Genomic DNA, 26,594 nt, shown 5'->3' with positions numbered 1-26,594 from the left:
ACTGATGTGTTATTTAGCAGCTAGAGACTTGTTCACACTGAGGTTATGAAATTTTATACTTCAGATTCAGAAAACTCAATTCTGCTCTGGTAGCACCATGAGTGCTTGAACAGCTATGGGCTCTACCATTTGCTTGTCTTTGGTTATGTTTTTGGTTTTTTTTTTGTTTGTTTTTTTTTTTTTTTTTTTTTTTTTTTTTTGTTTGGTTTGTTTTTTTTTTTTTCCCCTTTTGGTGGTTATTTGTTTGGTTGGTTTTTAGACTTCACTCATGCTGTGATGTTTAGAAAATGCAAAGATTCTAGGTGACTCTAGGCTCATCTTGCCTACAATCCTATCTGGCTGTTCATTCTGACCCAGGTAGAACAGGTGGATGCAAACAGGGACTGAAAACTTCATAACTTCAACTTGACAGTGGGATCTTGAAGGTCTTTTCTAACCTAAAATGTTCTGATAATAGGGTTTTTCTGTGTGCTGTGGGGAGAACCATTTACACCTTCTAACTTTAGAGCCCAAGTTAGATCTCTCATGGGCTTTAAATACAGAACCTTTCTAACCTATGTGCTTAAATTATGTTAAGGGGTTAAATATCTTCCTCACCAACACGTGTGTTTAATACAGTAGGTTCTACCATAGCTTAAATTGATAATTGCTTATTTTACATGTGTTATTATAGTTGTAGAAATAGGCTCAAATTATTTGGATTTTTCTATTGTTTGAGCAACTTTGCAGATTTTTTTGCATTCCTAATTTCTCAGCACAATTGTATTTGATAGTTATATCCTGAAAATTATTTCTTGCTTCTTTTTTTTTTTTTTTTTTTTTTTTTTTCCTGGTAAAAATACTAGCCATGAGAACCACAATAAACATGTTTGTATAGCAACTGGTAAGAGTTGAATTGAGTGGGGTTTGTGTCATCAGCTGTCAGGGCTGGAGAAGATGAGTAGTTAACTGAGTAAGTAAAGTGTAACATTACCACTGACGGAACATTTCTTACCATTAAGCCTTCAAACTCTTATTCAGCTGTCAACACATGGGCACTTTCTGGAGCCAAATTCTCTCACGCTGTGCACTGCCTGCAGCTCGCCTGGAGCTCAACTTTGACTAAAAGTGTTGATTTCGCTCCTTTTAGCCTTGTTCTCATTTAACGTTAAAACCTGCTTGAGTCTGCCTTTTATTCTGCAAAGTACACACGGATGTATCATCCCTCGCACACTTCTGATGTGGAGTTAAGGCACTCAAAAGATATGCTAGTAATCTTAATGAATAATTGATTAGAGAGGAGTCTGGCAGTGTTAATTGTGAGGTGCAGCTGAGTGAATGCCAAAACAAAAGCTTCTCTAAATGTTTCCGAAAACCTTGTAAAGTCTTTAGCATTGAGCAACAGGGTCAGTGCACTGAAGTGGAATTTAAAGGAGGTTCTTGAATGTAATGGATTTTGACTTCCCTTTGTCATGTGCTTCAGTGCATCATTGATTGATCACTCATTTGTTAAATCAGCTGTATTTTTTGCCATTTGTCAGAGCATAGACACTTACTGCAGCCTTTTTCCTTCTAAACACGAGTTTCTTGTCTTAATAAATCACAGGTGTAAATTAGTTTTTATCTAAGGTGATCAATTTTTCAAGCAGGAAGGCATGTGAAGATGGTCACAGGGAAATGTATTGTGAGCTTTTATTTTCTTAACTATTAGGAGGAAAGGGAAAGACCGGGGATACATTTTAGCTGAAACATCGATAATTCATGTCTTTAAATTCAGCTTCCAGCAAAATACTCAGAAATTATTTTATTTGGAAAGCTCTAAATTGTGTGCATTGAAAGAGTAATTCAAGGTACCCAGTGTTGAGTCAGTTGTTTGAGAAATGAGCAAAGGAAACGTCAGGGTTAAGGAACAATCAGTGTCCTGTATGTTTGCAGCAATGAGAGATGCTCTCTGATTAGTGAAAAGGCTAATTACCTGGAGTATGCAGGACCACTGTAGGTGCTGTGCATACCTGATTAGAGTTCTGACAGCAGGGCAGAAGAAAGAAGACCTTGAGAATATGCCAAAAATACCCCTTTATGTAAGCAGATGCTAATACCCTTGGAAGAGAATAGTTACTTACCCAGAATGGTTATTGCTGCTAATTACAAGAATTCTGCGGATGGGCCATCAACTTCTGAGAAATGTATTCTTATGGTATTTAATACAGCAATTACTTGTCAAATCTGGAAATGTTCATCTTGATAATCACTGCTTGCTGCATAAATGACCAAAGCAGATTTATTTGCCAGTTGTCTGAGTGAGTTGCCAGTAGTTGTGAGGGACTGAAGACAAGCTAATGTTGGGAGTTTTTTCAATGTTGATACTAGTAATGGAGTTAGAAGGTGTTTCTTGGTCTCATGATTAAGTAAGAGATATTGAAAAAACATATATATGACAACAAATGCAGAGAGCCTCTGTGTCCTGCTGGGTATAGGCTTAAATGTTAGGTACTTGGAAGTCAGCTCCTTGAAGTGTTATAGTTTTAATCTTTCTGGAAAAGATTTTGAGGAGAGACTGAAAGAAGCAGAAAAGAAAGAGCCTCAAGAAGACTAGGGAAGGGAAAAGTCAGTCATGGTGACAGAAGAATTTGAAGCTTCTCATTAGCATAGAGTTTAGCACCGTTACTACCTAGATGTAATTAGAGTGAGGAAGGGTGAAGAAAAAATCCTCAGCTCTGACAACACCTCTTTTAAAAAACAAACCTTCCTGCTAGGGGCAGAATGCCTCCTTTCTCTGGGAGGAGCTGTAGTTGCTCAGCAGCATGATCAAGGTTGGGTCCCTCATGAGCAGCACTGTAAATTAACCACAGGGTAATTTGAGATGTAGATTTGCTGGTGAGTAGAATGACAGTGTATTTTTGGTGAATCCTGATAAGCAATTAAATTATGACTGTGATTTGGTAGGGGTGTTTTGTTTTGCTGGCAAGTGCACTGCAGTGGCGCTGCTGGCGCTGCAGAGGTTGTTGCTCCCCCAGCAGAGCCCCTTGCTCCTAGAGCCACTCTGCAGGTAGCTCAAGCAGCTGGTTTCACTTTTGTTACTGCCAGGCACTGGGGATAGTTTCCTTTCTTCTTTCTCTGGCTCCCTAGGCTCTTATCAAAAGTGTGAATCTGAAACAAAACAAAATAAAGCTTCAGTCCACATCTTTGCTCAGCCTTTACATGTACATTTTCCTGTTTTGAGTTCTTTTAAACTGCAGCTATCAGAAAGAATAGAATAGTGTATCACCTAGTAGAGTATTGAAGTGATCATCCAAGCAATTTTCTTCTCCCTGAAGCCAGACAGCCAAAGCTTTTTATTACTGACTGACTGAACTTCCTGTGTCTGTCTGTCTAGGTTGCTAGGCCACCTCGTTGTCATGATTTGTGATGTTAGAGGCTTTTGATTGTAGGCAAACCAGAAATACTAATTTAAGTATAATATTTACATTTGAAAACCCCTCTTATGTAAGTTATATAAAAAATAACTCAGCAGTTTTATCTTTTGTGTGTGTGCATGTAAAGCTCTAGTAGGCATGTGGCAAGCAGTCTTTCAACTCTTTACTTCATGTAGCTTCTCAGTAAAACAGCATGGTTAAAAAAAAAAAAAAAGAGTATGTCTTTAGATATTTTGCAGCTTGGGAACGACCATCCCAAGTTATTGTTACTTTTAGCCTTACAGGATGGTTATTTCTGCTCTGTGTATGAGGTAGCCTGATATCTTTTTTGTATGATCCAGAAATGAGTGGGATGATGACATTGTGGCCCTTTAGTAATAGGGCCTTGATTTGCCCATTGGGGTGTGGTGCCAACCTGTATTATTTGCATTTGCACTGCCTGAAATTGCTTTGGAAAAGAAATCAAATAGTTGTATGTAATTGAAAATAACCAAAACAGCTTTTTTTTGGCTTTGTCACTTGTGTGAGAGTGAACAATAAGACTTCAGTACAAAAACCCCAAAGAAATTGTGGCTTTTTCACATGGAAATTACACTTGAAATGAAAAAGGCTGACAGTAAACTGGTAGTGAATGAACTGGTGGGGATGGATCTGTTCTCTGAAGAAACATACTTTTCATTCCTAGGCAGACAGGAGGTGTATTTCTCATTTTCAATCAAAACCAATATTTAACACCAAGATGAGGGTGTTTAACTCTTCCATTATGTGGGTATTGAAACTGCCCTGTAATGGGTAACTATTAGTTATTAGGTAATAACTAATATTAACTAATATTAGGTTTTGTGATTTTCACAGTGGTAGATGGCAATGACGTGTAATGTGTTATTGGGTTGCATATCACTGATTTATGTTAGATCAATGAGGCAAACAGAGCATCTGAGAACTGCTTTGAAAACAATGTCAGTTATTTATCTTAGTATGAGTTAAATCTTGCTGCTCTCCCTGCACTTCCCATGTTCAGGGTAGGAATGGATAGCGTGTGATTCAGTTCAGTGTCATACAACTTCTGTGGAGAAGTCCAGTCTGCCACCCACCAGGTGAAACAGTTTATGGAAAGTCTTAGGCACACAAAATAGGCACAAACAAATCTCTTGTTGGTTAAAAAATCCTAGAAGCCCTCAGTAAAACTCAAAGGCCTTAGGGATATGTTTTGTCCCTTCAACTAACAAGGCTCTGTGAATGTGAGTGGCGTATCATTTAACCGAGTAATTGCAAGGGATTCCACTTTTTAAAGGAATATATTCTTCTTGTAGAATGAGAATTATTCTGGATCCAGAGGACTGAGGCTTTTGTAAATTTAAGTACACAAATGGTCTAATCCCATACTGTGAACTTCCAGCCTTGGCAGTGGTTCTTTGGGAAGACCTGGGGCAAAGCCTAAGGAGTCACAAAGGAGCCACCTCTGGAACTGTGGTTCACTGAGGACAAAGTAGACTGAAGACTCTTGCTCTGAGAAGAGGAAGGTAGAAATCTTGGATAACATCTTTTAGTTGTTCCCTTGTTTTACCTCCTGTAAAATAGAAATACCTTCCAATTTAACACTGTCTTGCCACTTGAGCTCTTCGGAGCTGAAATCAAAAAAAGCATTTGTTGTGGGGGCTGTGAGGGAAATATTTTCTCTTCCTTTGGTTCCATCTCACCACCAGCTCCCTTTCCTGCCTAGACAGTCTCTGCTAGACTAGGACTGTTTTGTTTTCAGAAACAATTTTCCCCCTCTGGAAATATTCTGTTATCTTACTGAATCAAAGACCCGCATTTCAGGGCAGATGATTTAAATGCAAAACCAGTATTCATATCAGAGAGGGGAAAAGCAGCCTCCTTCTGATGGCACAACCCATACAGGAAATGGAAGTACAAAGCCAAGTTTTGTTTGCTGCCCTCCTCCCTTTTTTTTTTTTTTTTTCCCCTTTTCCTGTTTGTTTTCTTGTTTGGGTGGTTTGTGATTTTTTTAAAGCAGTTCTTTAGGATGCTTCTGCCTGACTTTTTTACCTTTCCGGTGTCAATTCAGCAATGGTATGATACTGAAAAAAGCCCCTGGCCTTTTCTTGAATGTGAGATCTGTATCTAGTGAAAAACACACCAAAAAATGAACTTGTTCGAAGCAGATGGATTTAAAAAAAAAAAAATCATAAGATACTCCAAGGGTCATATGACATTGATAACAAGAATGAGGTTTTGGCCCATTCTACCACTTATGAGCCCCCCCTCCCCCCCCAATTTTCTTGTTGCAGACGTGCATATTCAGCACATTAAAATGTGTGCTAAGTCGACTGTGTGCTCCATGGGGATATTCAAAACAAGGCAGAAGTTTGTGCTGCCAAACCTGTATTTGGGCAGTAGGCTGGAGGAGGGGATCTGAGCACTTGCAAAACCACGGAGAGATGCCACTAGGAGAAGAGAACTTTTTACTGACTGTTAGAATTTGCAAAATGAAATCTATTTAGTGTAGTCATGCTGAAGTGCATTTGGAATTAGAATGGAGAAACAACTTTTTCTGCTGTGAAATAATTTTGGAATTCTTTATATAGGATAAAGTTTCTTTTGTAAGTAAATTATCTCAATTTAATCTGTTAGTTTAAAGAGAATCACATTTCTGTGGTTTGGGGTTTTTTAACCTTAGTGTGCACTTATGATTTTGAGGCAGTTATTTTATTATCTGCCACAGAAAGGTGGTTTATGGTCCCTTTTCCTTATTCACAGTCATTAATAACATATTCAACCCATGTACGAACGTTCAGCGATTTATGCACACTTGAGCTCAGCTGAATACTGTAATATCCCACTCTAGCCATTAAAAACAGTTATCACAAGATAACATTAGGTCAGAACGCAGAGCAGCCTGGTTAAATTGTATTATTGATTGCTGCTTTCTGAAGATTTTCCTCAGTTGTGTTTAAACCATCTGCTTTTTCTTGTTACTGACTTCTAGAAAAAAAGGCCTGGCAATGTAATCTGAATTGAGATGTCTTGCTTTTGATGCCAGGTTGGAAGTTCATGTTTATATAGTTTCATTTCTTACATAAATCATCTCAATTTGTCTAGTTCCAGGTTTTTTGAAGACAAGGGTGCATCTTCAGTTGAGTCTTCCAAAGTGGAGAATATGTATTCATCTACTGCAGAAGTTAATGTTTCTATTAATTAAATATATTAATGCAGGACTTTCTCTGGAATTTATGCAGATGTAGAAAGCAAGAAAGATTTGGGTTTAGTACTGGGTTTTCAATCAGTTTAGTTTGTGTGTGTCCTGTAGACATTTTGTAGTCTGCCACCCACCCTCCCCAGGGGGTGGATTGGTAGTGTACCAGCTGGTGTGTTCTGTTTGTAAAATGTGAGATAATCACTCCTGTAAGACCACAGTCATAATGTCTTTAGAAATGTATTTGGGATTATTTGAAAAGAAATAATAACTACAAGTACCACCTTTTTTTCTTTTCATGTATTCTAGTCCATTCATGAGGATCTGCATATTTTTTAATAATGCCATTGCTTTCACTGACTGTGTGTATATGTGTTTGCATGCATTAAGTTTTCTTCTTCAAGAACAAAATTTATTTGATACTGAACTTACTGGATTCCTAAGAAAAGAAATCCTTTCTCCCTCTATGTAAACTGTGGTATTTGACTCCTCTTGAGTATGTATTCATTATCTTAAAATAGAAAAACCCTCTCCTCCCTGGGCTCAGAATCAACATTATTGTTGAATTCTCAGGCCTAGGAGAATGCTGGTTGTATTGCAAGCAAGTGATTTTCTAATCTATGTGGCTGAGAAAAACTGTTCATTTCATACAAAAAGGGTTAATCATATTGCCCCTTTTTAAATACCACTTTGCTTTGCCCTTCCTGTGTTTGCAGAAGAAGACACAATCAAATGGCAGACCTGTGTTTTTGTTCCTTTTCAAAAATCCCTGACAAGCCCATGACACAGGCTACTGCTGTAGCTGTACATTTCTATTCATTATTGATGACTTGGGGCCAGGCAGGCAGCACAGAACACAAGCAATATAGATTACCATACTGGGGGCTGGGTTTGGGGGGTTTGTGTCTATGCATGGGCTTCTGTGCATTTGGGTTGGGTTTGGCCTTGGAAATACTCAATGCTGAGTGGAAATCCTACCTGAGAATAACAGTGGGAACAGATTAAATGAGCTTTGTCATACATTTCATTAAAGCAATTCAGGGCACTTAGACTAAAGATAAAAAAAGGAATGTATCAGTGAGTTTGCTCTCAAACTAACTGATAATAGCTTAACTTTCCAGCAGACTTGGGAATGATCTTGAAGGATCCTGGGATATTTTGAGGGCATTTCTCCCCTTACAGAGTGCAGGTAGCAGGTTGGCTGATGAGACATTTTTTTTGATAAAGCCAATGTATCCTATCTAATTCATAAGAATAATTACAGACAAACTATGCTGTTGGTTTGATTTGGGGTGAGGGAGATAGTGTCTCATTTCATGGATAATGCAGTTAAAACCTATATTTTGGGGGAGTGGAGAATTATGCCAGCACTTTAGTGATAAGTTTTAGGTGGTATTTCTGAATAGGAGGTCACCAAGAGACTTTTGCAATAGTAAGGAAGTGTTTTAGTACTACTGATGCATAATTAACCTTTATGGGTTTTTATTGGAATAACACTCCTGCCCATTGTCTAAAGTTTTATTTTCTTGCATGTGTCAAGGAGGGTTTTTACACTGTTTATACTTGCACTGTTTGAGGTTCTTGACTTGAAGAAGAATGAAGGAGATCAGAGTTTATTTAAACATAGTGTTTATATTAACAAAATGTGCTTTGCTTTATATGTTGGTGGTGTCTTTCTACAGAACCTGTTCTACTTGAATAGTTTTCAATTACATGAAAAGCCATATAAAGAAATAAGTAAACTCAATTTTGATAACAGCTTATAACTGCTCATTTCTCTAGAATTTGCCATAGCTTTTCTCTCAGGTTTCTATAATCATTCCTTTACACTTCTGGGTTTTTTTACACAACTGATCATCATGGCAGGAAAAGTAAATGCACAGATTAGTTCATTCAAAGTTTTGTTAATTCAAAGCTTATTGTGTCAAAATATTTTTTTAAACGTTGGCTGGAACAAAATGCTGTCTGTTAAAGGATGGTGAGGTCCACTCCCAAAGAATGATAGTCTTGTGAGGACCTTGCCTGTTGGAGCTGTGACCTGGGACTGTTTCAATTCTGTTCTACATGTAGAACCCTTTAAAGCAAGGCTGGTGGAGCAGCCTTTGGGAAGGAGAGGCAAGAAGCCTTCCAGTGGAAGAGTGGCACTTAGCTACTCCAAAAAGCAGTGACAGTCAAAGCAGAATGTTTACTTAGTGTCTTCCTTCCATTTCTGTGGCTCTGGTTTCTTTTGTTGGGGCTTATTACTCTTCAACGTGTCTCAAAATACAGAATCAACTCTCTGGCAAATTGAACAATACAATAACTTCTGTTTTATGAGGAGATTGTTTTCCCTGGAAGGTCCCACAGCACCATCTAGTGCCATCCTGTCCTAGTGCCACATGGCTTTGTGGGAGCAGAGGTGCTTAGGCTGGCATGCTTTGCTGGGAATGGCTTCTTAGTAATTTAAATTAAGATTTGCCTGTGACTTGGCATAGATCCAAACACAGGGGAAATTTAGATTCTTTTTGACTTTCTCCTTCAAGAAAACAGACTCAAAAGTTACCTTTTCTTGTGAAACATGTTTGTTACTGCTACTTCATTTTTATTTTCCCTGTACAGTACAAAGGAGAAATAGTGGTGCATCCTTAACACTACACTAATATACTTTGCACTTAAAGTACACCCCAACACATGTAATTTGGTTTATTATATCCTTATTCTATCTTAAACCCTTTTTCTAGGAAGGGCTGGGCTTACAGCTGTAGATACCCTAATCCTACAAGCTTTGTGCCTTTCCTCCTCAGTCCCACTGAGGTCATGCTCATATGGTGTGGAGCCTGCTTGCAGTGGTAGAAATTACACGATTGTGTCCAAGTGATTTTTGCAAAGACAAAGGGGTCACTCTGAAAATAGTAAGGGTGTGGATGATTGAAAAGTTCTTTCTCACTTTTATGCCTCCTCTAACCATGGTCTGCTTAATGCCAGTGTATAAACGCCTATCCTGACATACAGAATCTTAGTGATCTTGTTCTCTGCTGACACCCCATGAGAAATTTATTTGAATAGGAACAGACAGTGGTTTAATCAGCTGGAATTAGGAAAAATGTTTGCATAGGATGAAATTTTAAAAGGCTCCATTGAGATGGAAAGTAAAGGAGAGGAATAAAGTCTTGAGGCCGGGAGTGATGGACAGCAAAAGCAACTGAAGAGGAAAAGGAAAGAGGAAAATGTAGCTCCAGCAGGCTCGACAGTATCCTTGAAGTCATTGAAGATAGCAACAAGAGAGCCAAGTTAAATGTGTTGCACAAGAGAGAGGCAAGAAAAAATTACAGGAAGGTGTTACAAGCGTGGTGGATATGGCTTGATCCTGTTCCAGAAGAGTGAGCGAAGGCACTGGAACCTCCTCAGTCGCACACAGAGCTGTGGAGCTGCTGCGGAGAGGATGCAGCACTTGCTGCATGTGGCCAGAAGCAGCACCCGGGATCCCACCTGTTCTAGAGGCTGTTCCATACCCTGCCAGCCAGCTCCCAGCTAAGTCATGGTTTCAGATCATTTGATGGAAGTGGTCATTTCCACCTCTGATTGAGACTTGTGTTGTATTTTGTGCATCATTCCAGATATTACTCTTGTATCACCTGCGAAGCACCAAGAAGTTTTCCTAGTTGCTTTAGAACTTCAGGGTCCTTACTGCTGTGTTCTGAACTGTTCTGCTTAAACGCGTTTCTAATGTGTTTCAGATGCCCTCTGCTGGGAAAGCCAGGCAAACTGGGCTTATCTCTAGTTTGCCTTACTAAATTACCCTGTTCTTATTCTTGGCTTAATGCTCAGTCTGATACCAGAAACTCCCCCCTCAACCTTACTAGAAAAAAAAATGCTCTCTCCTTTTGGATTTATTCTTTACACTTCATCTGTGACAAGTGTGGTAGTGTTACTGCTGGTAGTTCAGATCGCAACATTTCTTGTTTCTCTGATCTGTTTTGTTGAAAGAACTGAACTCTGGCTGCTCACATTCCTTTTGATTCCATTTTTTTGCGCTTGTATAAAATGTAGGCAAGAGAAACATCTGCAAATAGTAATTATTAATAGATACTGGAAATGTTTTTGATTTCTACTGTTATCTGATGCTGGTAGATTTTTAAATACCATCATTCTTTTTTTTTTTTTTTCAAATTAATGTCCATTCCCACAATTGGGGGCACTAGATTAATACGACAGAACAAAGGTGATGCAATGTCTGGAACAACTCACAAAGTCCTCTGCATAATCTCATAGTTGATCTGAAATCTGGTTTATTTTGCCCCTGCTGATAAATCAAAAGCCTTTTTGACACAGTGCTTCTAATTTCACAGTTTTGTTATTAAAATCTAATATTGGCCTAATTGAATGAGTTACAGCTATTGTCGTGGTCTTTATTTCTAATTATATTTGAATTAGGGTTACATAGAATTGTAATTTTGATTTTGTATTGTAGTTTGTAATCTTGGTAGGCTACAATATTTATAATTTTACCAAAAATGTGTGAACTTAACTTGATATTCTTTTCAATATCTTTTCAAATTTTCCTATTGTTTATTATGGGGAGAACGAGTGTATTAAGCATCCTAAAAAGCATCAGTTCATAAGCCTTTGTTGTCCCCAGCTTTCAGAATAGTAATTTCATATAGAACAAGACAAAAGAGTTAAATTACATGTTTTATTTCGAATAATTGCAGTCGTATAAGCCTCCTCAGAACCAACAATGTCATTAGAGTAGCTGACAGAAGAGGGAGGAGTTTTACACTTGAAGTTATTTTGAAAATAATTGAATTGAAAACAAAAGGCAAGTAATTATCTGACACCAGGAGCTTCTGTGATGTCCATGGGGGAGCAACACAGGGATACAAGTTGCATCTTGGGGAAATGACTGAAATTACAACAATATGAGAAAGCTGTAATTTAATCTATGAGATTGCAAGAGACAAATGCAAACATTTATGTCATTTACATGGGGACAAATTTAGAAACGGGGGGGGAACATGTTTTATTGTGGAAATCAATTTCATCCTCTCCATCAACAGAAATTTGTCATCTCTGCTGCCATCTTTAAGTAAATCAAATGAACAGCATAGCTTGTATAGCCATGCTTAGAAAAATATTAAAAGCTGCTTAAAGAACCCATTAAAAGATAGTCTCTCAAGGAGGTTCCTGCAGCCACTGGATCCAAATACTAAGGCACTGAAATGTTTTTGGAATAATTTCAGTTACAAACTTGAAATCTACCTCCTCAAATGATTTAGTACTTAAAAACGGAGCTATGTAAAATTCACAGTTGCCTCTGCAACTGTTATCAGGCCCTTTTCTGTTACGCCACTTCTGCATCCAGTGCCTACTTGTGGTTTCACAAGAACTTGCCTGGTCCCAGCCTGACTTTTAGTGGGTTTTGCCCTTCTGGTTTGGAATCAAGTGTGTCTATTTAGCATAGGGGATTTTTTCTTCATCTGTGGTTTCTGTCAAGAGGTTCTGCATAGTTCTAAAGCTATGTGGGGACAGGTGGAAAAAGGGAGAAGACACTAATTGCTGAGGATTTTGGTGTGTGAAAGCCATGTTTTAGCAGAGGGATTCATTCTATATATGATATTTAAAGTTAAGATTACTGCAAAGCAGTATGAAATCAGTTTGTTTGAGGTGATGAATAATGTGGTATCACAGGTAATAAACAGCGTATTTACTCAGGGGTGATGCTGTGAAGTGGAGCTGTGATCAGACTGAGAGGTGAGGGTAGTGGGAGTCTTGTGCTCCTTGATTTGAATAGACTGAGAGTTGGCTCTGAGTGCTGCTGTGCTCTTTACAATTTCTGTAAATTCCATCTTCTAGAGGCAGGGTTCTCTTTTTAAAATGTATAACATTATAAAGTTGCCTGCAAATTTGTTAAAAATAAAGGAAAAAGTTTGAAAACACACTTCCATGCACAAAATCAAGGGGAAAAAAAAAGACATAAGAAATAGAAATAACACATATTTTGACATTAAGTTTCACTCTTATTGTAATCATAAAAACTACAGTTTTGGGCTTGGAACATTTGTTTGTTTATTTGTTTGTTGGGTGGTGAGGTGGGGTGCACAGGCCAGGGTTTTTTTGATGTTATTAACTCCATACTCTAAGCAACTGAGCTAATTGTGGGGTTTTTTTTGGCTGATCTTTCTTTTCCAAAAAGTGCCAGCAACTCTTGAAATGAAGTTGTTTGAGAAACACTGCCGTACACAGAAGAAGACAGAGGTTCATTTCTCATTTATGCTTGTCTTCTGATGAAATTATCCAGTGTTCATAAGCTTTTTTCTCACACCTTACCCTATCAGCAGCATGGAAATGCTGCCCTGTAAGTTTTTATGTAACACTGCTTACACTTCTGCTTCTTTTGTATCCTCCTCTGATAAAGCATTCAGGAACTTCTGTAGCATTAAGCACAAGTAGGTAATTGATTTCAGAAAATACACATTTGTTCAGAACCTTGGTTACAAACCCCTTTTTTTGCTTTCTAGCCCTGGTTCTTTAGACAAATCAGATGTGACTTTGGTTAAGGTTTTTCTCCCTAGCAGTTGCCACATGCGTGTCATATTGATGACCTGTAAGAATGATGAAAAATTGCATGGGAAATTTGTGGGTAAAGGAAACTAAGGAAAGTTCACATGTATTTCATGCCTCATTACAATAATCCCTACTTGTCTTCTACCATGTGTCCCTCTGGATCTGTGCCCACCTCCCTCTTCCTATTTGCATAATTTCATTCTTAATGATTTGCCACCATAGTTTCAAATTCATTATGTGACTTCCCTTCCCTTCCCTGTCTGATTTGGCAGCCAATTCCATGTATTGATTTTATATATTCTTTTGGAGGATAAACACCTCTTAATACCTGCTCTACAGCAATGCTATACTGGATGAAACCTATAGAAAACCTCTTAGCAATTTTATCTAATCAAAGCAAATAACAATTAAATGGATCTCCAAGTACATCCTTGCTGTTTACATGTGTTTACATGTTTGCACACCCAAACCTGTATTTAAACTCTCTTAAATAAAATTGGTTTCATGGTCTTTACTGTGGGGAGATGTTTCCAAGTATCTGACTCTTCAGACTCCTATGTTGTATCAATGTCTCATGTCAGGCTGAGATTTTTTTCCTGCCCTTTCCACTAAAATCATTGAAATATATTCAGTCAGTCTTTCACATCAGAGGTGTAAATGGATTTCTTGAAAGTTTTTCTGCAGATAGCAAACGACAGTCACTTTACAACTTTGACTCCATTGTGGGCAGCAGTTGGGAAGCCTAACACTCCACCCGAACTTTGAAGATGCTAAAACTGTGTAATGACCTTGCATTCTCAAGGGCAGATGCTCAGCTTTTGCTGGAAGTGCTAATCTACAATTTATCTCCATACACTATGTATTTGACAGCACTTGCCTGGAAAGCAAGGCAGGGAAAAGCATTGTCAAATTTAGTGCCATTTTCCTCTCTGATGGTCTCAGTATCTAATGGACTTAGAAATGGTCATCTTTATTTTAATTTTTAGCTTCCTTTGTGCTTCTCAGCCAGTTGCAATCTTAGAAAGCAGCTACAGTGCCAGTGTCAGAGTATTTTCATCTTCGTGAAGCCTCTGCTGTAGAGTGAGCTGGGCTCTGGAGTAACTGTTTTCTTTCCACATTTTCTTTATTCTTAGTGAATCAGCCTTTGGGCTTTACCTTCAAAATGTAAATTGTCTCCTGTATTTTCTGTCAGTAGGCTTTAGATTCTAAGTGCTCTATTTATTATTCTTTAGTGGATATGAATTGAGATGCATCACATAATGCTCACGAGCACATTGAGGAGCATGTTCCTAATGAAGAGGTGATGTGTCAAAGCAAGGTGCTGTGTGCAGGGAAAGGTAATGCCTTTTGTTAGACACATACACCATGGCTGGGTAAACCCTTCTTCATATCTGGAGCAGGAACCTGAAGAGAAGGGCTTCAGCTCATAAAAACACATCAGTGTTTTCAGGTTAACCTATACCTATAGGCTTTACATCCCCAAAGTCTGTTCTTTAGCAGTTCTATCAGTTGGTTGGGTAACAAAGTTTCCCTCCCTGAATAAATCGTGCCTTGCTTGCCCCTGTAAACCAACTACTGACTGAAGAAAAAAACCCCTTTGGTTTTTGGATGTAATGTAAACCCTGTGGTTTTTCAAACTGGCACTCCCTATCAACATAAAATATTAGCATGAAATTACTCTGATTCAGCAACAGCATCTATTTTTTAATATGAACTTGTCTGTTCTGTCAGGTAATTGTTTTGCTTCCCAGGGAATTGGGTGTGTGTTGCAAATGGAAAAGTTCAACCTTGTAAATCCTTTCTGTGGTGAGGCAACAGGAAACCCACTTCTGATTATTAAGATCACCGGGTTTAACAGCAAAATTTAGTAACAAATTGCAAAAATTGACCTTTTGAATGCTAGGTTTGCAGCATGCTCATTCAGGAATCTCTTTACGATGTATAGGAGGATTCTCTTGCTCTCCACTTACAGTATTACAAGAAGTGTTACTGTCACAGAGGTGCAGTTTCCTTTTGTGTCACATGCTTTGAATTAGCAGTGGCTGTTGCCCACTGTGTTAATGTCAGCAAGCTTCTGAAGTAATTAAGTAGCAAGTCACAGCTCCCATCCCAGGGAGGAAGGACACCATCTTGATTTATCAACAAGATAAAGAGAAAGGTTGGGTTTTTTTGGTGTTTTTTTTTTTTTTTTTTGGTAACATAGAAAACCTCACTGAGGCATGAAGCACATAAGAAATAGCTAATGGTGCTGAATCAAGGAGTTTGTTCAGGTTCAGAGGAGAGCTGGCTGTGCTCTCAAGCTGGTGCTGTGCTCTATTCTCCCTACACTCAGTTCTCAGTTGGAGTATAGGATGATTTCAGATCACTCCTGCTCCATCCATGCTCCTTCTCACCTGTGCAAAACCCTGAAGGTGGAGCCCTGCTGCAGTGCTGTTCTATCATCCCAAACTTAGAGGAGTTTGGCAGCACTCAGGCACTTGGTAATGTCTGGTGGTGTTTGAGGTGTGCAGTGTAGCTGTTGATGGGGAAAGGGCAAGGTCTGGCTCAGGTACTTGTAGCAGCCATCCCTAAAAGCTGGAGTTTGGTCACCCTGATGCAGTGACTGTGTTGTTTCCTGCATTACACAGATCTTGCAGTCAGTTCTTCCTCATAGGTTCTGCTGTATGCAAATGTCAGTTCAGCCCTTGATGCCTCCTCCCTTCCCCAACTTTTGTTTCTTCCTCTCCAGCTGCTGTACTTGAACACCTATATTTCTGTATATCTGTTATCTGCATTTTGGTCTAGACCTCCTGTAAATAGTGAGTGACTCCCTGAAGCAATTCTTACTGCTTCTACTTCTCTTTTCAGTCTTTTATGATCTATCTCAATTGTGACATTTGCAAAAAGATAAATTATTATGGATAGCTGGGCTGTGGGGCAGTCAGATATGGCATGTATTATTTATTTTGAAATACATTTTTAAATTCTGCAGAGGCTTCAAGTTGCACAGCTTAACTGTTTCCTCCTTGATCCTTCCTGTCTGCTATAATTTGTGGCATTTATTTGTTGCATTTTGTTTTAGGAACACAGTAGGAACTCTCTGTGACTGATAGTCCATCTGGATCTGTGATTTTTTGTGGACCCAGAAAGCAAATACAAAACTAGTTGTTTCAAGTTTTTCTTTGTATTTTCTTCCAAGAGATTGAAGTAAAGCCATGTTACTCAAGTTAAGTGAAAAGCAGGGGACAACTTGGTTTTTTTGTTCAATTATTTTTCACTTGCAGCTAAATAAAACATAAAATAAGAACCCTTTTAGATAAATGTGAGCATGTTTTGGACCTTTGTCCTTTAAAAATAATTTGTGAATAGCTGAGAAGCTAGCTATTCCTGTGACCTATCTGGATGGAGAATAGTCCTGGCCTAGAGAAGTTTTGAGCCAGCTCTATGAATTAGCATGCATTAAATGATGGACTCATTTTATTGAGCAATAATAAAATATTGAAGTCAGATGGAAGGATGATGGGGAATTGCTGTTTGCAGCTATGAAAGTGATGCATGTCATATTAACTCCCAACCCAAACAACTCATTCTAAGATTTGCTTTCATGAAACTTAAAATCCTCTATTTTGTCCAATCATCAGCTTTAAACCTGTTCCTTGTCAGTGAAGACAACAAATCTTTTTGCTTGCATCTGCCCGGGGGATGTGGAAAGCTGAGGTGGTCCTGTGTGATTAAATTAGATGAAAGACTTGCCTTCTACCAGTGAGACATGAAGTCTAATCAAGTGAAATGAGTTTTGAGATCTCAGCTCATTTCCTTGGGGAATATCTGCTTACATTACACAGTCACGACACCTAATTCATCACAGTTGATGCAGCTTCTGCTCAGAAGAGGACCTGGGACTGGGTGGCATGGGACTTGATCAAGTCTCTCCCTAAGGAGGAGCTGCTTAGTGAAGTTAAGATACAGCACTCTGAGGGGAGAACTTTAATATGTCTTTTTTTAAAATAAATGATCTATATTTCTGTGTATCAGAATATGTATCTGTATATTTTAGAACAGAGAGACTTAGATGCAAAAAGGTAAAAAAAGGTACTTGGTACTGAGTGTAGTTTATAAAATGATTGCTGCATAAATGTTAAAGAACATGCTCAGTGAAGAGCAAAGTTGAGCTTGTTACTTAATTTCTATGAGGTTAAATGATGTTTGTGTATTTCCATGTACTAAGATAAGAAAGTAAATATTTTTCTGCCTCCCTGACTAACAGAATGTTTTTGTTTGTTTCTTCCAGGGCATTGTTATAACTCCACTTCTGCTTTTGCTTTTTGTAAGTATCATGATATTAATTTATCTTTTACTGGGTAATCTTGCACCTATTAGATGTTATGTTTAAGATGCAAGTTTGGATGGTTTTCACAGTGCATAAATAATGAAGAATATTTTTCTGGTCAATATTTGAAATTAGCTGCCTCCCAGGAAAGCCATCAAAATGTATCATAGTGTATGCAAACCTCACCTACACTTCATTCTAAGACTACCAAAAGCTGTTGCTCTTACAGAAGTGTAAAATCATATGCTGTTAGTCAGTCTGGGTAAAATACAAAAACACTTGCCAGGTAAGGAGATAACTCAGCTAGGAGAGCTCTTGGAGAGCTTTCACTTGCAGGAGCTGGACAGGATTGCACTGATCTGAAGTGGATGAGAACAACTAGAAAAGCACTACTCAGATAAACACAGCCTTGCTTTTGGGCAACTAATCCCATGGATATTTTTGTGGCAGAGACAAGACAGATTACTGGAGCCCCTGTGCATCACTGAATGTAATGCTGCTTTGTTCCTGTTAGTTCAATTGTTACCCTTCAGTGAGGGCCTTAGATCCTTGCAGCTCATGGTAGAGAGAAAGGGAGGAGACCAAGCTTTATTTTCATGTTTTATAAAAGCATGGATATTAGCATACAATGGAGACGCTTTTGCAGGTGTGTGGTGGTGTTTAGTAAATCCCTGGTCAGATAGGAAGTCTTGATGCTTGAGGATTTGCTGGCATAACTGGTGTGGTGTGGTGCAAGCTGCTGAGGGCTGTGGCTTTGTGAAGAGCAGGGAATATAGCCTGAAGCACTTCAAGAATTTCAAGGAAGACATAAATTTTCTTTTATGTTTGTCTTTCTGATGGCTTTGTATGTGTCTTGGATGTGGTTTGGAAAGACAGGTGTCTGCTAAGGAAGGCAGGAGCCTCCCCTGAAATGGAAAAACATAAACCCCCTCCCTCTGAATTGTTATAAATTTGAAATTAAGGGGTGGCTCTCAGGCAAAAATATGGGAGCAGGAATAACAGTTCTTTATTAGGGAAGAAAATAAAAAGATAAACAATGCAGTAAACCAAAAGAACACTGACAAAGTCAGAATACAACCTGACACCCAGGGTGTTGGCAGCAGTCCAGTTGGAATTGTGGCTGCAGTCCTCCTGGAGTGTCAGGTGTGGTTCTGTTGGAGCAGTGATCCTGTAAAAGGGTGTAGTCTTCCTTTGATGATCCAGTGGAAGAGGCAGCTGTTCCTTTGGAAAATCCAGTGGAGAAGCCGTGCTGGTGCTCCAGATTCTCAAGATTGTGTCCAGGTAGGAATGCTTGTCTCCTTCCTCTGGGCAGAGCATCTCACAGTGGGATGCTGCAACTTTTAGCAGTCATGTCATGACATTCAATAGGCCATTAACAGCAGATGTCACCCGGAGGGAGGATTGGTTGTGGAAGAGATAAGGAAAACTGCCCACTTAACAGAAGACAACTGCCATACAGATGGCAAATAGAATACATCTTGCCTTGCAATCTGGGACAGTATCTAAGTCAGCACACTGGAAAGGGGGGGAAGTGAGAAGTTGGTCTGAAACAATTTGTAAGTGGCATGCAAGGGATGCACTGTTTATAGCAGGGATGCTTAAGCAACATATGGGCTATATACAAATATAGCAGTATAAACTGGGATAAATAGCACTGTGAGAGTGGCTGTAATATCAGCTACTGCCTCAGAATAACTGTGTGGGAAGAGTTTTATTTTACTAGAGCAAATTGTAATTCACTGACGTAGCTGTGTTTACACACAAATTGCTTTAACCATATTGTATATATTGATACACACCAGCAAAGCTTTCTCAGTACACCTGGGATCATAGACTTATTGTAGGTTGAAAAAGATGACTTTTGTTTAAAAAAAGACAAGTGTTTTGTTATTCTTACACTGAATATGTTGATCCAGGATGATCTGCTTTGCTGTTTTCCAATCCTCTTCTCTCCTGTATATAGAAGCTGTTTCTTCCACAAGCATTCATTCAGAAAACTGTGCCCTTGTTTCTAAGTGAAACTTAGCTCTTTTTACTTTTGCTCACTGGCAGCTTTCCCCATGCTCTACCTCACTGAGTCTGGTGCACTGAATAGTCAAATTGGGTATTTTCTGCAGAAACTGAAATGTTAAGGAAAGATCTGTGTCTCTTTTCAAGCAAGATAAAGTTCTTTTCTTTGGTGTCTTTATAGGCAGATAACAAGATATTCTGCCCCATAAATTGCCCCATAAATCCCTCTTCTCAGAAGAGGTGATAAAACTTCATGTGTGCAACGACAGGAAGACAAATCATGACTCTGTTCTTCCTGCCAGCCCTGGAAAGATTTGTATGAGAAATGTGTAAAATTCACATTAATTGTTGGGTGGTTTGTAACATGACGTGGACTTGTTCTTCTTGAGGAAGATACACACTTTGCTTTGTCATCAGAGTGATAAACAAACTAGTCTGGGGATGAGGGGAGTTACAAGAACTGTGGGTTTTTGTCACAGAGCCCAAAACTTGAGGACTGTCCTTGTGCTATGTAAATATTTAAAACTTCTTGAGGTCTTTGTTGAGGGTTTCACAGATGAAGAGCAGTATTCTGGTCAGCCCAGCAGCACACTTTGCTAAGATGAGGTCTCCCTTCTCTGAAGGTTCAGTTTATCCAGTGTTAGATATTTAGGACAGCTGAATGTGCAAAACTCGAGTTTCATGTCCTGTGACAGTCTGTGGTTTGGACTGCTGAAACCTTTCTTTCTTGTGAACCACTCTAGTTTTCCTCTGAGTTTCCTTGATGCATCTGGCCTGGTGAACATAGTGGAATCAAGCACGCAATTCACATGTTTCTGTATGCTTGCTTACAATCTGCAGCTTTGTCATTTCATGTGGTACCGTGGAGTTACTGTGGAATGTGAAACATGGACTAGAAGAGTCCTGGTTTTCTTCTCTGAACCATTCAGCAGTTTAGTCATGCAACTTAGCCTTAATGCTTAATTAATACAGGGTGAAATTTTCAAGTTTCAAAATAAAACTTCCATTTACCTCTACAATAAGTGAACTGAGCTGCTGAATGCTATTCATGGACCTTTCAAGTCAATGTCATCAATGAATTTTAATTCATGAATCTGGTACTCGCAAGCATTAACTCTTCCACTGAGTTGTGCTGTGATAGCCTGAATGCTCTGTTACATTAGTGTTCATATTTGTTATTCTCCCTGTAAACAGTGCATAAAATAACTTTAGTGCTGCCAGAAATAAAATACATTGTTGTCTATTAGCTTGTTTTTGTTATATAGCTTAACCTGAGGTAGTAGTTATTGTTTATATTTTGCCCTGTGTGCACCAGACAATATAATGTTCTGAGCTGCCTTTTTGTTCATAATTGCCCAGTAATGTAAATATAAATTGTCTAAACAACATTGATAAAGGCATGTTGAAGCTATAATAAATAATGCATTTAATGCAAATAATTTATCATTTTAAGTGAATGGTGTTGAAGAAGAAGTCAGTTACATTTCTGAAAAGTATATTTCTGCTATGAAACTTCTGGCGTAAAGCTTACTCAAAATTAACATTCTAAGAGGTTCAGATTAATTTAATGAAGCCTTAAATACTGTGCCTTTAATTACTGCACTGTATGAGGATGCTTAGCTAAACTTTATAAAGAATATCTGACTTGGTCACAGATACCTCTGATTAACATTTTGCCTAATAAGAAGCTATTGTATCTTTCTTCCCAGATATGTTAATCAGCAATATCATCATCCTTATGTTAACCCTTATTATTAACAGTTAATATGCCATATTCCCAGCAAAGATGTTAGAAATGGCCAATGTCCCATAAATTGTATATAACTGGGGCTCATATATGTGGTGAGCAGAAACAAAGCAAGTTAAATCGGTTTCATGTTAGCATGAGGTTATACTGTTTGATATTTCTTTGCAGCATTCTGCAATGCTTCATTAGCAATGATTAGGAGGCTGTGTGCCAAAGCATTCAGAGAGTGAGGCTGTCCATCTCCCTCTTGTCATTTTGCACACTTAAAGAGAATAGCAGATCGATCGTGACAATTTTTAAAGCAGAAAAATAAATTTTGTTTTCTCCAAGGTTAGTTATCAAAGTAGCAGAAGTCTTAGGGGTGTGAATCTATGTGTTTCTTTTGAAAGCCATCAAAAATATTTGAGATAAGTCAGTATTTTACGTTTTTATCTACTTCAGAAGCATGTCTGCAGAGCAGTTAATGTGGAATGTAAAAGACCCCATACGAAATTCATGTGTATTTTTAAAGATATGCTTGGCAAACCTTCTATGTGACTGTCAGGCATTACTCCCCCATTAGCTCTTTTGCCAATAGAACTACCATTTGTGTCAAAACAGAATCTTTTCAAGGCTTTATCAACTTGCTCCTGTTCTTGATTTCTGAAGTTTTATTTTGATGTTGGTGTTGTAGTGGTGATGTCATAAGTACTAGAAAGTAGCACTGCTGAAATAATTCAGGAGTAGACAAGTGAAGGAAATCTGGTGCAAGTAGTGCAGAGAAAAGTGAAACAAATAGAGTGAAATTAGAAGCTGATTTAAATGCTGGAGAGCTTTCACTTGTATTCACAATCTTTAAATTAAAATATGGGTCCAAAAGTTGTTGATGCTTCTCAGATTTTTTTACCAAGTCTACTCCAATCCAATTAATTCAGATAAATCTGTTTATTGAAAGGAGCTGTCAGTACTTTTTTTTGTTTTTAAACAGAACTTCTACACACTATGCCTTGTTTTTCTTCTCAAGCACTTGGTAAATGAGAGCTGATACCAGTCAAATGAATCGTTAAATATGCAAATATCTTAGTAGCTGGAAAGCCTTGGAAGTTGATAAGGAAGTTGCAGCTAATGGATTTCACTGGTATGTGACAAAAGGCTGATTACAGTGGGGAGGGGAAGGGAGGGGGAGCAGCACAGTGCATTAGCTATTAACAGATCAACTCATTCATGTGGAAGGTTTAAAGTGCATCATTATTTTTACCTGGCTATTTACCTCACTGTTTCCTTTCTTCTTTAATCATTGGGAAAACAAAATTCTCTGATCTGATCCAAACTCTTTACAATTAACTAGAACTTTTCAATGACTGCTGTAAAATATTTACTTACTAATTTTATTGCTTTTTTCACATGCACCTTTTATGGCTTTGTTATTTAAATTGGAGTAAGTAACAGAGAATAATAGGGACCCTCCTTGTTCCTGACTCACACACAAAATACTGTAGGTTTTTCTAGGTCCTTCTCTACATGTTATTGCTCTTGAGATTTTCATCTATGTAAGACTAGGAGAGCCTTTCAACTGCACAACCTGCTTCAGCATGGGCAGAAGTTAACCACACATTTTTAATAGGATCATAGAACCAGGCTACCAGGAGAATCCCATCCTGACTCACCCAGTCCATCTCTTTTCCATGCTTTGCAATTCACCTCAGAATTGAAACTAAGGATTTTTGCTCTGCCTCCACCCTTGCAGTACTAGAAATTTGTGTCTCTGATGAACAGAAAACTAATTTCCATTAAGTACTGGTTAAGGATGTGTAATCCATTTGTCTTTGTTGCCAGTGTTATACATCTGAATAGCAACTTCTCTGAAATTTATCACCCTGGCTCTGGCTTTCTCTTTGCCAGCCTCCAGTCAGCTAGGCTAAACAAGCCATACATTTCTAATCTTTAGATTCATAAAACCAATCTCTTAATCTGAGGTGTTTTGTGCACCTGCTCCAGTTTTAATTCCTTCTTCAGCCCAGGAATACAAATCCTGCACAGTTGTTCAACTTGCTTCACCAAGGGCTTATCCAAGCCTTGTGCTACATCTCCAATATCCCCTATCTTGACTGATTTATTTCTTCTGGTACATCACAGTTTTCTTTCTCATGGATAAATAATATTCATGGTTCTTGACTAATCTATGTCTTTCCAGCTAGTCAGGCCCTTGTTTGCAGCAGAATTTTTGGATGCTAGTCCTTAAGTCCCTGCTCTCCAAGGGTATTAATCTAATTCCCATTTAGGTGTTTCTGGGTTGTAAACTTGATCTTGTTTCTGTACATTAACCCTCCAGATCATCGCACCACAGTTAAGTGGAAGAGTAGCTCTGGTGTATTTCAGATGAAGAATATCTATGGTTATTTTTACTGCTCTATAAACGGCTTTAAAATCCACAGGTGTGTTTGGATTGGCTTGGTATTTAATGTGTCATAGGGGAGCCCAAAGGGGATTAGTCATCTGTGATCACTTTAACAAGGGAAACCCGAAATATACAGTCTCATTGCCCCAGCCAGGAAATAAAAAAAATTAAATTAAAAAAAAAAATCAAGATTGTCAGCTTTTGTTTTTCCATACTTCTGACTCCAAAACTTTGATTTTTTTTTTTTTTTTTTTTTTTAATTTGGCAACATGGCAACAGAACTGGAGGATGTATGTAGACAGATAGATACTTTTTAATTTGTGCCAAATCAACTCCCACAGCTACACAAACTGTGTGGCTAAGCATATATAGAATATATAAGCATATATAGAATATGCAAGAATTTGCAAAATATGTCTAGTTATTTAGCAGAACTGGGGGATTTAAGTTTCATTCTTAAGAATAATAGTGAAAGATCTCTTTGTTAAAAAACATGACTGCCAAAGCATCGTATGCCATCTCTGTTTGCCCCTTTCTGAGGCAAGAGACAATTTGCAGGTTTTGCCAGGTGTAATTAAAACCTTTATATTTAAATTTAGACATGTCCTGTAGAAACTCCATTCTCAGTGATATGCTTTCCCTTCCCTTCCACCCATTCCAGGTGGATTATTTCAGTACCAGTCAATGACTCTTGGTCAGTGCTGGCATCTCTTGCACGGCTTCTGTGCCTTACCGAGATGTTGGAATGCTGTGCGTGTGACTGCCTGTAAAGCAGGGGGGTGGGAAGGACACCCCAGTGACCTGTCAGCTCTGCTTGGATGTCATGTGGGAATGCCCTCTTTCGACCTCCTGCCTGAAATCTGGAGCTGGGCACTGTGGAACTCACAGGAGCACATCAGTACTCTTCCATCTGCTCCCTGCTTCTCAGAGCCTCTCAGCATTGTTGCTGCCCATGGTGGTTCCCATTACAGCATTTCCATTTCTGGGCTACTGAGGCAGACGTGGTTATTTTTCTGCTCTACTATAACGTGCTGCAACGACTGGGTCAGGGTGAGGGCTCTGGAAGGAGTCCAAAGCAAGGGAGGGTTTTGTTCAGCACTGCCTTTCATCACTAAACTGGATGCCATCCACATCTTTTCCAAAAGTGCATTGCTTTCTGTGGCCTTTCTGTAATGGGCCGGCCATCCCCAACAGGATGTAAAGGGATTGAGGCATGAGGTGTTCCAGACAGGCCTCTGAGGCAGCTGGATCTGGGTTGGGTGAGGGGAACCAGAAGCGGTGACAATGCAGCACTGAGTTCAAAATTTAAAGGGGGTGTCAGAGTAGCCAGACCTTTCCACCAGAATGTAGAAAATAAAAGCTTAAAATTTACTATCTTGTGTAAAAGAGCAGCCAGTAGTGCCCCTCCCCATCAGTTCTGCCCTCTTTTCACCCCTTCCTCCTCTGTGCTCAACAACTGGTGAGGCTGAAGCTGGTTGATGGTGTGTAAAGAGCACAAAGACACAACCTGAGGAAGCATTAATTGCAGGAGAGCACTGGGAGAGTAAAAGCTGCCCCCAAAGGACAGCCTGCTCCAAAGTGGACGCAGTGTGTGCAGCACATGTGTCACTGAGCTGTAATTTGGTGGGACTGGGATGATGTGTTTCTTCTGAGTCCATGGCAGTGTAGACATGGGAACACCCACTGTGATACCTGCCTGGGCAGCCAGAAAGATGAGAATGGAGCATCTGGCTTGTGGAGACAGTCTAGGCTGGGAGTTGTCTTGTTTTTTATGCAAGGAAGTTTGGGTTTTGCTCTTTGTGGTTTTTTTTTTTTTTTTTTTTCCATATCCAGTTAAATATAGCCTTTTAATTAAGGATAAGCCAGTGTTTCTACCACAAACTCATAAAGAAACCCACTAAATTATTTGTTGGGTTTTTACAAAACAGGCAGTCTCTTGAGAAGAAAGGTCTAGGACTAAATTAGCAAGAATGCTGCAGGTCAGGTTTGAAGTGCTGCATGGTGACAGAATTGTTTGGGAAGATTTGCCTGGAATTATCCTTCTGCTTATCTGAGTTACTCTGCTGAAATCACTCAGATTATTTAAGTAAAAAGTATCTTTCCCAAATCAAGAATTTTCAGGGTCTTTTCTTGAATAGTGAGTCCATTAAAGCAGAGCTGCCTTATTTCTAAACCTGTAACTGAAATGCTGCTATCCAGCATGGTGTGTAACAATCTTTTCACAATATCAAACTTTCAAAATGTTCCTAAATAAGCATGGACAATATGGTGGCATGAAATTTGTGATTCCTTTTTCATTAAGTGGTGCATTTTATCTTCCATATGTCATTCCAATCAGGTAGGGGTAGTGTTTTTTCAGCTATAAATCAGCAAATTGATTTTATGATGTTTTTATGCCAGTTCTTACAGTATACCTGTTTGCCATTGAAGAAAGGTTCATTTTTAGGCATAAAGATTATTATAACAAGGGGAGCAGCCAAAGGTAATCAGCCATTTTAACAAAATACTAGTTTCTGTGCAATGCTCATCATCTAGGTAGTTAGTTCTTACACAAAACTTTCATGACAGCTAATGGAGCACAGAACTTACCTTGATCCAACTAAAACCTGAGTGAAATCCCATTTATTCATTCAGACAGAATATTTGCATTTTGTAAGTGTGTAGGAAGGTTTGGTTGACATTATATCAAGGTTTTTGTTTCCTCAGTTCTCACTTCTCTTTCTCAAAAGAAGTGTGGTAAAAGTATCCAAAAGATACGTTCAAAGGAGCTCTGGAGCCCAGGCAATCTCTAAGAGTCCATGGGACACTTAGAGTTGTGAGCCTGATGAGTTTTCATGCTACAAATGTTGAGAAGGCCCTGGTCAAAGTATGCTTCCATTCATTTTGGAGTCTGTAGTAATTTTGATTCTTTGTGGTTAGCCACCATATGTCCAAAGTCTGGGTTAAAATGTCCTTATTTTCTGTGTAATTGAGAAGTTTGTGCCTTCTCTTCAGCCTATATCTTATCTTCTGTTTCT

At 38.7% G+C, this 26,594-nt stretch overlaps 1 protein-coding gene across 1 annotated transcript in view; it reads left to right on the top strand.

Moving 5' to 3' along the window:
• The window catches only part of SLC10A7 (solute carrier family 10 member 7), a 139,908-nt gene that overhangs the window by 73,841 nt on the left and 39,473 nt on the right, over positions 1-26,594 (top strand). Inside the window, exon 6 of the mRNA XM_053976328.1 lies at positions 17,405-17,440. Within this exon, the coding sequence (XP_053832303.1) occupies positions 17,405-17,440 (36 nt within the window). The remainder of the gene's footprint in view (positions 1-17,404; positions 17,441-26,594) is intronic.

The sequence above is a fragment of the Vidua macroura genome, chromosome 4, assembly GCF_024509145.1.
Source record: "Vidua macroura isolate BioBank_ID:100142 chromosome 4, ASM2450914v1, whole genome shotgun sequence".
Classification (NCBI taxonomy): Eukaryota; Metazoa; Chordata; class Aves; order Passeriformes; family Viduidae; genus Vidua; species Vidua macroura.
This window is presented reverse-complemented; position numbering and strand designations above follow the sequence as displayed.